The sequence below is a fragment of the Dendrobium catenatum genome, unplaced genomic scaffold (assembly GCF_001605985.2).
Source record: "Dendrobium catenatum unplaced genomic scaffold, ASM160598v2 fragScaff_scaffold_353, whole genome shotgun sequence".
In the NCBI taxonomy this organism is placed as follows: Eukaryota; Viridiplantae; Streptophyta; class Magnoliopsida; order Asparagales; family Orchidaceae; genus Dendrobium; species Dendrobium catenatum.
In genome coordinates this window covers 776,266-787,622 of record NW_021318815.1, presented here as the reverse complement: position 1 = coordinate 787,622, position 11,357 = coordinate 776,266, and the positions used below count along the sequence as shown (strand labels likewise).

At 33.6% G+C, this 11,357-nt stretch overlaps 1 protein-coding gene across 2 annotated transcripts in view; it reads right to left on the bottom strand.

The window, feature by feature from the left end:
- LOC110103954 (calmodulin-binding transcription activator 4-like) overlaps nucleotides 1–7,683 on the bottom strand; it is a 59,138-nt gene extending 51,455 nt beyond the window's left edge. Inside the window, exons 1-3 of one of the 2 annotated variants that reach the window (XM_028693750.1) lie at nucleotides 7,280–7,683; nucleotides 613–744; nucleotides 380–495 (exon numbers count right to left, since the gene is read on the bottom strand). In XM_028693750.1, the coding sequence (XP_028549583.1) occupies nucleotides 380–495; nucleotides 613–744; nucleotides 7,280–7,289 (258 nt within the window). In that variant the 5' untranslated portion in view covers nucleotides 7,290–7,683. The remainder of the gene's footprint in view (nucleotides 1–379; nucleotides 496–612; nucleotides 745–7,279) is intronic. The other variant, XM_028693751.1, reaches the window with a different exon arrangement.
- Nucleotides 7,684–11,357: the final 3,674 nt, after the last annotated feature.

Here is an 11,357-nt window from a genome sequence, read left to right as displayed (position 1 = left end):
AAACCAGAACTTAGATCATAAAGTCCTCGCAAAAATGAGGGCGAAATCTCTGGGTAGTGTCTTATCTAAAACCCAATCTGCATTCTGAAAATTCGCCCAGAACCTAATCTCGTTAAAACTCTCTATCGTCATCGTCACACAAACACTTAAAAATAAATAGACCGATGACACAGAGAGGCCGGGATCACACATCCCAAAATGGAATTTTTGGAGCCCACATTCCAACGTGGCAGAAAAACTTTCTAATTTAAGTATCCATTCATGTTGTTCCAGCATGGCAGAAAAACTTACTAATTTTAGTAACAGCATGATGGGGTCCATCACCTTTCAGATTGGCCCTCTACTTTCATCTTTTAAAAAAAACAAATATTGTACAAACCTTAAGTCGTTCATGGGCTTCACCAACTGCTCTACCATCCTTCTTTTTCCTCCACATGTGCCCATCCTTCCGGAAAAACTTAAGAACCCTGCGGTTGAAAAGGAACAAAGAACCACCTATTGAAAAATCAGAAGTGGCAATATTTAGTACTGGTAGAATGAACTATGGGGCTGAATGACAATAAGAAACCAATAATAATAATAATAATATATTTATAATAATTGAAGTATTACTAGTTGGCTTGTCAGGAGTTTCTTGCTCAATTGGGAGATTCTCATGGTTCTGCAATATAAAAAGAACTTCTGAATTCTTCAGCCATCTGTTCTGAGCATCCTGGCGCAATTTGCCAAAGTGAAAACTCAAACCTATTACATAAAGATGCAAAACACCTTCATGAAAGTCCATTTCTATATGATATCATAAAACAAAATTAATTGATGAAGAACTTAAACCATTCTATTATGTATTATTCAAAAACATAGAAGCTTCAATCATAGTTTTAGGAAAGTTAAATCATATCATATAGAATGACAAAATATCAAAAATATACTTTGCTTGTTTCATTTGAGAAGAATAGAACCTAGAAAGAACCACAATGATCTATAATTTTGGAAAATTAGCAATTTGCTAAAAGAATATTGCAATTACTTTCAAACAACAATTGATTGTTTAGCTGAGATTTTGCAGAATCACGGCTGCCTGAATTATTTCTGAACCACTCTAATTTGATTTCATGAATTTCAAAGCATCCAAAAGGATGGAACACACCTCCTATAGGACTGCAAAATCCAATGCACGTAAAAGTGATTACTTGCACCAAATAGACAACGAAACACTAAATTTAGAGATTAAAATAACATGTAAAATTAAACCGTTCAGAATTTGGAATTATCAATTATGTGAAGGTATGATCTTGTATTAGGGGTGTAAACTAGTCGAGTCGAGTCGAGTTTAGGCCTTATCGAGCTCGTATCCATAACAGCAAGTGAGTCTCACAATAAAACAAAATAAGCTCGGCTCACTTACACTCCTATCTTGTATCAAACATGTATCAGCCAAATGAAATGAAAGTGCGTCTCACAATAAAACAAAACCACTAATTAAACTTTTTTTCTTTTAAATTAAGACCATGGAGCATGCTTTAAAGTTTAAAGACCATGATTAAACTACAGTATCAATACACATCTTATTTTGAGGACCTTATATGCAACAAAATTGAGGACTTATGCTTCCAGAGCTAATGCAGCAAAATCTGGATAAATTAATTTCCAAACCGGAAAGGGCCAATTATGAAATTAGCCAGAAAACATTACAAGAGAAAAGCTTTAAAAGCAATAATTGACATATTTTAGAAACAGAATTCCAAATAAGTAACACCTCAATGGCAATCCTAAAACAATTATTTGCAGAAATAAGAAAATATAGAAAATAAAATCCTAATCAAAAGATGTTACAAGGGTTGAAGTCCAATCCATTTTTATTAACATTGGCAAGAACTAGGAAATGTTTTCATGCGAAAAGAGCAATGAAATATCAACTCAAGATATTTCCATAAGAGTAACATGTGCTTCAAATCCAAAGGCTTAGAAAGTAACTTTAAAATGAACAAGATTTTACATGTATAAATGATAGCTCAAGGAAATCCAGCAGCTTCGCTTGAGCCTCCTTGATGTGAAGAGAAACTTATAAGTAGTTTTTCAAGTTGTTCGTCTTAACATATTTAGATTTAGGGTCAAGAATTTTTATGGTGCAAGCTCCCATACTTAAGTACCCCACTCACTGGAGAGTAATCTCAATCAAATAACATGTTTAGGCTCAATCTAAAGTTCAAATCTGAGGCTTAGATATAAATTCAATTTAGACGGAAATATTAGATTTGGACCATGTTAAAAAAGACAGAGGTAAAGCTAAAAAGACTTTGTATGAAAGTATTAAAAATGACTTTTTTTTAATTAGATTTAAATGAGAATTTGACTCTTAACAGAACACAATGGAGAAAAAGAATTCATGTAGCCGACCCCATGTAATGAGATAAAGGCTTGATGTTCTTGTTGAGTAAGGAATATTTGGGATAATTAAAATAGACCTGATAACAATCATATGGTTTTGACATGCTGATTAAATCAACAAACCCATTCTGTACGCGTGACAAGGCTTTAAGCAATGATGCTTAGGGAGCCTAGTTAGCAACTATTTAACCTCTTCTTACGTATCTCAAGAATATCAAGGTGAAAATGAGTGTAGAAGATGCACTTTTAAGATTCATGCTGACACCTTTTACTGGAAGGGGTTCGACATATTATTTTTAATTAATAGCTCGGAGGCAAAAAAAACATATGCTTGTACTTCAGCGGGACTCAACATAACCAACAAAATCTTAGAGGGCACCGCATGGCCATTAGTTGTCTACAAGTTTCAATTCAACATTTCGACTTTGAGAAGCAAATCTCAGATGCATATAGGGCTATTTTGATGAATTTGGTTTTGATTGGTAGGCATGCTGGCATGGAAGCTAGCCCTAGTTAAATTTGGGATAAGGTTTACATCCATTGTAAAGCATATTTTTACTTAATGGATTTGTTGGCTTTGAATCGACCCAAATTAATTGGGATGCAATTTATATCCAATGGAAGACCTATAAATAAGAGTTACCACCAAAATAAAGAGAAAGTTTAATAATGGAGCTTATGACTATTGACTCAATTTTTTAATCGAGTTGTCTTGATTTTAAATAAAATAATTTGTTTACTCGAAATGATTTGATTCAATAAATTTAACTAAATAATTCAAATTTGACTCAAGTTTTTTGTTCGAGTCCGCTCGAATCAATTAAATTGAATTAATCAATTAATTTAATTATTTATTTTGTTCGGGATAATTTTAGGTTCATTAATCTAAATCGAATAGAGACAAATTGGATCAAATCAACTCAATTGAATTAAATTAACTTGAATTGAATGAATTGAACTAAAATTTTCACCACCATGCTATGAAACTGAGGTTTTCTCATTGCATCACGCGTGTTGCCAACGAGATTTTAAGTTTGTGGGGGTTATACCTTTGTAAGCGAGGCAACCGCGATAGTGTTAAAGTCAACGAGAAACAGCAAAGGTCAAAACACATTTTTCTTCTCACTTTTTAAATTTTATTTTCCTTTATTTACCCCATTTACATACATACAGAGAGAGAGAGTGTGTGTGTCAGGGGTTGAGTGGGAATATATTAGAGAGAAAGAGAGATGGATCCTCTATCTTAAAGAGAGAGTGGGAGAAATTAAATAGGTTGCTGTGAAGAGGTGAGGAGGGCACGATTTGTGCAGGTAGTTGATGAGTTGTGGGCTTGTAGGAAGATGTGAGAGTTGGCTGGTGAGCATGCTAATGGTTTAGGTGTGAGCTAGTGTGTTGGGGGTCGATGTGGATGAGTGATGAGAGGAGGGGTTGCGATAGTTGGGAGCAAGGCGATGGTTGGATAGGTTGGGTGGTTGTAGAACTGTTGGCTACTGGATGTAGGAGGCACGAAAGAAAGTTCAAACAAAGAGGAGAGGGAGTTGGAGTTGTATTGGCTGGGAGGAGAGAGGCGGTTGGAGATTGCTAGCATATGGGACTTTTGTGCAAGATTTGCTGGAGAGAAAGAGAAGGGTGGTTCAGCGTAAGGGGGGGAGTATGTGAGAAGAGAGGAGAGGAGTTGTGGTCGGTATAAGTAGGGAGTGGAGGGAAGGCTCGGTTGAGGGTGATGTATGCGAGTAGAACAAGCTAGGAGGACATGATGGAGAGATACAAGCTGGTTGTTGGAGGAATATAAGGTAGACTGCTAAAAGGTGATTGGTATCGGGAGAGAGAGGGATGGGAGGCTGAGATGAAAAGAAAACATCCATCCCAAGTCTACAAGGTAACCTTGATGAAAGCTCAAACTCTTAACTATCGAGATATTATCCTCTTTGGACTAAGAGCCTCACGATTTTGTCATGTTGGTGTAACGTCCCAACAGGTCACTCATCCCAGAATTGCTCCAAGATTACCACGCTTAACTACTGAGTTTTTTAATGAAATTCTAACCATTATACCAAAAGGCACCTCGATATTTAAAAGTTTAGCTTTCTTTTTACCTAAGGGGTTTCACAATCTCCCCCACTTAAATAAATGACGTCCTCGTCGATATCTTTATCCTGAAATCATCCACCAGGCATATAGGATTATAGAGGTGGTATCTACAAGTTCAAATGGTGGCTCCCATCATATATCACTTTATCTCATACAGGGTTTAAGATATGGCTCCCATAGCGTAGCACTTTATCTTGTATTGCACTTAGCTCCCATCTTCCGGGTAGTGTATTACTCTGATACCATTTGTAACAGTTCAAATTTTAAATTATCGAGATATTGTCATCTCCTGCCTCACGGTTTTGACCTATTGGTGTAATTTCCTAGTAGGTCACCCATCCCAGAATTGTTCTGGGATGAGCACGCTTAACTGCAGAGTTTCTTAAATGAAATTTCAACCATTACATCAAAAGGTGCCTCGATGTTTAAGTGCGCGGTGATATAAATTTTAATTTTCAAATACCAAATTATGTTGCTACTATACGTCAAATACTCCGTATATGTTCAAGGAGTAGCCTTAACCGAAAGTTCTCTCTCATTATCGGGAGGGGTAATTAACTATAGGAGCTTGCACCTATAAGAAACCTGAACTTAGACATAAAATCCTCGAGAGCAAAATATTTGGGTAATGTCTTATCTAAAACCAAATCTACCTTCTGAAAGTTTGCCTCGGAACCTACTCATTAAAAACTCTCCTTGTCAACTTGAAAAAGAAAGGGTCGCGGAGAGGTCGGGGTGCGAATTTTCAGAGCCCACAAACATCCCCATGAAAACTCCATTTACATTCTTTGATTTTGTTAAACGTAAGGCTTCTTAGCATCCCAAATCCCAATCTTAAACCATGTTTCTTTATCCTTTTAGTATGGCATGAACTCTATGAGTCATAAGTCATCAACTTACTTTTAAGGGGAACCAACTCTTCTTTTTTCAATTTTTGGATAGAGGTTTAGGGCATGGGGGCTTCATTTTTCATATACTTTAGTTGAAAATTTAGCCTTGTTATAAGTGTCTAGGCCATGATATAAGTGAGATGGTGGCCTAGCCAATAGAAGAACAAAGAGGAATATACTATATAAAAAAGATGAAATCATAATAATGGAGAAATAATATCTTTTTATTCATAAGAACAATAACATGAAAAGATATAAATATAGTTTCTAATAAGACTCACTAATGTCTCCTACTAGGAGAGAACCATCAAGTTCTGCCTTTTAAATTGCTCTCAAGCAACTCACATTACAGAACTCAATTAAATTTATATTTACACATGATGGAGTACATATTTATAAGCTCTAACATTACATGAATAAAATAAAATAACATAAATATATGGAGGGAGGAGTCAGTTGCATATCTTTGGTTTTGACTTTAAATACTTAATTAGACACTATCATAATAGAAAGTAGTTGATAAAAACCCCTTGGTCAAATTCTCCTTGACTAGAATTGATCTTAATTGTAATCTTTCATCATGCCTTTCTAAGAGTTGTTGCAAAAGATTTCGGATGAGAGAGACAAAAACGACAAACCTTGCATGGCCCTTGCCTCCAAATTTTGGCCGAGCAAAAATGGAAATAGAGTTTCATGTTAATGCATGCATGATGCTTAAAATATTTCTTGATTGCTCCATTATTGTTGAAGATGAAAATAACATAATTTGTTCAATTTTTTAGACGTAAGTAATGAAGATAATTCATTTTCATATTTGTATGAAGATGATAGCAACTCAGTTCTTTCCATATTTAGATAATAATGATGATGACACTCAACGTCCTTCATCATGTTGATGATGATGATGATAGTAAAAAAGCATTTCCGCATTTAGATATTGATGATGATAACTTATTTTCCTAGCATAAATATATGAATATGATGATCATACTCTCCAATTACAGATAAGAAAGGCATGAGACTGGTTACAAATAAGGAGGGCATAAGACTAATTATAGATCAAATTTGATGTAAGGAGCCAAAGAACAATTAGCACAAAGTAAAGCAAATGCCAGACTCGAAACTATAACCTCCATTCTGAGAAGCAAAAAGCATATCATTTAAGCCAGAACTCTTCAATATGTTATGTCTGAGATATGAATTTACATGACCATTTAACAAATCTTATGGCATCTGCACTAATTTACTAAATTCAGAAGCAATCCACAGGCATAAGAGCATGTGTTCTGAGAAGATAGCAACTAATACTATGTCGGCATTCACAGTCAATACGAAGTCAAATTTAGAATGGATATTCTGTATCTCAAGAGATGCCCTTGGATGATACTATAATTTATTACAATTTGCAGAAGGGGAATTGTTCACTCCCGCCATAATAAAACTGCTTTAATATTTTGGTAGGTTCATCTAACCAGGATTACCTTTTTTTGTGTTTCGAACAATAAAATTGTAAGCATGGTAAAGCAGCAATGCCAACATACAAGAAGAGAACCATTCAACAAGAAAAACAAAATGGTAGCCAACGTAACAGATCATATTCACAAACCACACCCATTATACGAGCTTAACACGAAAACCTCGCGATTCTAAGAAAACTCGCAAGCTGCGAAAATTGCAGAAAAGCTAAAGAAAATTTTCTTCAGGTAAGCTGCTGAATAACCTAATGATTTTCCATTCCACTGATTCATAAGCGTTTATGAATCGGAAAATAGGCATAAATAGATTTTTGTAAAGCATTATTACAGATAAGAACATAATCTCGCAATATAATCAAGAAGATGAGTGATCAAAGCTAAAGCGCTGAAAGATTATGCAAATTGAGAGAAGGCAAAATTGCTTTTTAGAGTTACCTGACTGCATCACTTGCCCCAAAGAGTGGATTTTGTTTATGCCGACGGTGGGTACACTTCCACTTCAGTTCCACCGAGGGCTTAAGTTGGATAGGAGACTATAGTCCTTATAAATCTAGAGTAGACGAAGTAGAACAGAGACTAGGAGAGAGAGAGGAACCACTGATTTCTACTTAAGATTCTTATTTCTTGCGACGAAACTGTGCAGAATTTCGGAAGCCGAAGGCGGAGACAAAATGGTGAGAATAAAAAAACATTTAATGCAAGAATTTTATTCCAAGGAAAATCGATTTACGCGATCACACCAGTAAAAACAGCACGCGATAGTACATGGCGAAGTGATTGCAGTCGGCCGATGGCCATCAAATTTTTTTCTAAAAAAATATTAAAGATGGTTAGGAATTAGGATCCTAAAAATTTGATTTGAAGATAATAAAGTTAATATGCTCTTTATTATGAGATTTCGCAATTATAGTAACCGTAAGGATGACGGTCATGGTGATCATAATATAAGGAACTCAAGTGGATGAAGATAAAATATTTAATTTTTTTTTAAATAAGTTTAAATCCTATTTTTAAGTTATTCTAAATCTATTTATAATTTTTTTATAGTTTTTAAATAAGATTATATTTATTTAATTCTTTACTGTTTATAATATGAATAAATTACAATAATTAAATTGGTTTCATTCTCTATGGAGGGGATGGGGTTCAAGAGCTGAGAAAACTAAATAACTCTCTTGCATTTTTTGACGATAATCACTAATGACAACCACCAACGAGCGTCGCCACCATCACTGGACTTTTGTCAATATTTAATCATATTGTTGGGTTTTAACTGTCTACCTATGAACACCAGCCTTTTGTAATCCTTAGAAGAGAAATTAATAACTACTCTCATATTATTCAATTGTGAAAAAGGAGAATTGATGTATCTTCTACTTAATAGTGGATTATTGCAAGTGGGTGTGGCTATGTGATTTTTCTGTCTTTTGAATTTTCCATATAAATTTTTTCTAGTCTTTTACAACTTTTTCTGAGCATGCTAAACTTTTGTCCAAAGCAAAGACATAAAACACACTCTCTACCACCATAAAATTTCTTGCACGTAATAATAATTATATTTTAGTATAATAATAATTTAAATTTAAAATTTTCCTGAATATATTTCTAAAGTTATATGTTAAATATTATCTTCTTCTTACATTTGAAAAATGAAATACTATCTATTTTTCTTTATACAAAAATCAGAACAAATTTTCTTTAAAAATGAGATTTAGCTTTAGGGTTATTAGCTAGTAGCCTAGTAATAAAATTCTAAGTAAAAAATTTATCTTTGATTTGAAAGAAAGGATAAATCTTAGCTTTTGTATGGACTATACTCAACCCAACAACCTTGCTTGCTTGCTCCCTTCGGCCTTTCACTTGCTTTAACCCTCCTGCTTAGAGCCTCATGGGCTCATTCCCTTCTTCTGCAATGCAACCACTATTAATGAGCTAAAGCTCCATGAAATATACAACCATAGTGTAAGAAATAAGAAACATAAAATTTTTCATTTAATTATAAATGATATCTGAATTTATGTATGAATCATAAAAATATAAAATGATATAAATAACCAATGCATAGCAAAGTCAGACACTATAAGTATTCTTTAACATTTCACATATTTCTTTGTCTATTTGTTTTTCATTATTTTAGGCAAGCCATATGATAATTATAGACTCATGCACACTTACAACTCTCTCCTTGAAAGTTGGGTCTTAATTTCTAATTTTTAGAAGTGAGAGCTCTCCCCTTCAAGGTTTGGTCCATATTCTCAACTTCTAAAAGTGAGAGAGTCAAATACCTCATGTATGGTCTCTAAGGCTTACCTCGTCAGATCTTTCGTCTTTACTTGTGCGGATCTATCCCCCATATATGTGATTTATCTCATTTTCCTTTTCATTTATCTTTCATGAAGCTTCATATTTTTCATAACGTGCACATAAATATTCGATAACTTAGCTAATGAACTAGTAAATAAATACATGATGAAATTGAAATTAAGGTTGTCCCAATCATATAAAAAATATTGTCAGAATTACATAAGAATGTTACTATTTCATAAACCAAAGTTTGAGTATATCAATTTATTTTATAAGATAGTCAGGTAAAGTTGTTCACCTAAAATATCTCAACCTCTTTTTGTTTTTTTTTTTTTTGTATACAACCTAAAGCATAAATTTTACAATTTATACATAATTCTAATAATAATATTCAAGCTACAAAAATTCTTAAAAGAATTTACTTTAAATAAATTTACATTCAGTTCAACCTCCCTTCCTCTCCTAACCTTTTTCACCTACTTCCTTATAATAACTCTTATTTTAACCCAATTAAATAAATTTTTTTCCACAGCCAATACAAGTTCAAATCAAAAACCATCTTAGCCGCAACATAGATATTGTAGTTATATACTTACACAAATTTTTCATAATTTTGGGATACCGGTGAAAATACTTGAGAAATTGACATATGTCGGTATAAGTGGGGATTCTTTGGACCGTCAGGTATCCATTTTACAAACTGGTTTTATTAATATTTTTTTAAATAAAATGATTTATTTTATAGATATTTATCTATAATTTTTAAAGCCTCAAAAGAATTTATATGAATTTTAAATTAAAAATTAAATAAATTATATAATTATAAATATCATAATCCACTTATATTAAATTGCTTAAGGCATTTCATTCTCCACTATTCGGATAAATAGAGAACAACGAAAAGAAATTTAAGGGAAAAGAGAAGGGCAGGAAGAGGGAAGTATACATTTGGAGGCCTTAAGAGCGATTTTCGTATGTCCTTCCTTTTGGGAAATTTGCTCGTCTCATTGTAAGTAATCATTACCATATTTCTGATTTCAAGGATATTGTATTTTTTATATTTTTCTGATCAAATTTGTGCTTCTGTTGCCGAAAAATGAAGATAATTTTATATTGGTAAAACTTTCACGGCATAACTTTTTAAATGTTATAGAGATTGAGATTTTTTTTCTAGGTGATTTTGAAAAATAATGATTTTTATCTACTCAAAATTTTATTTTATCATCTAAAAATAGTGCTTCAGTTCAATTAAAGCTTCAAAATGATATTTTATGCAATATATGATAATTTGATAAATTTTTAAAAATATGAGATTTTGCTTAGTAGGGCTTTTTGTTGCATACCGTTAAGACACATTGACACTTTCTGAATTAAGCTACATTATATTTTATTTGTTGCAATGCATTAAAAATGAATGTGGGTATATAATTAAGATTAATGTAATAGTATTGTGATAATAATGTGTGTGTAAAGATAAGTAAAGATTGGTTGACATGTTGGTTGGAGACTGATTAACCTGTACAACCATACAAGATGTGTGAGACCTCGTTCCCTTACTGTTCCTCTCTGAATTGGATTTTCCTCCCAGGATCGTCCAGGACGATGTTGAGATCGTCCAGGACGATCAGTGCATTGAAAACAGCTGATTTCTGGAGTGTTTCTGGAATGATTTCTGGACTAAAATCGTCCTGGGACGATCAGTGTATGGCAAAATCCCGAGAGCAAGGGGTTTTGGCAAATTAATTATCATCATGTATCGTCCTGCAAAATCGTCCAGTACGATTGGAAATTGGTCACATCGTCCTGGACGATGTCGCGATCGGCCAGGACGATCAGACTAATGTTATAAGCAAATCAGCTCGTTTTGAGGAGAGAGAAAATCATTTTTATAAAATATCTGATTTTGAAGAGAGAGATAGAGAAAGGAAAAGAGAAGGGAAGCTGGTTTTCGGAGGCCGCGGAGCGCTTTTCGTCCGACGTCGCTGTTGGGAAAAGTGTAGATCTCGTGGTAAGGACGCTGAATCCTATTTCTGTTTTAAAAAATATTGTGTTTTGATCGTGTTGTGTACGGATTTGTGTTTTTTTTATCGAAAAATTGACCTAATTTGGTATTGACACAACTTTCACCGCACAACTTTTAGAATGTTATATATATGAATATTGTACACGATTTGAGTATATTCTGCGATGATTTTACCGGTCGGAATTG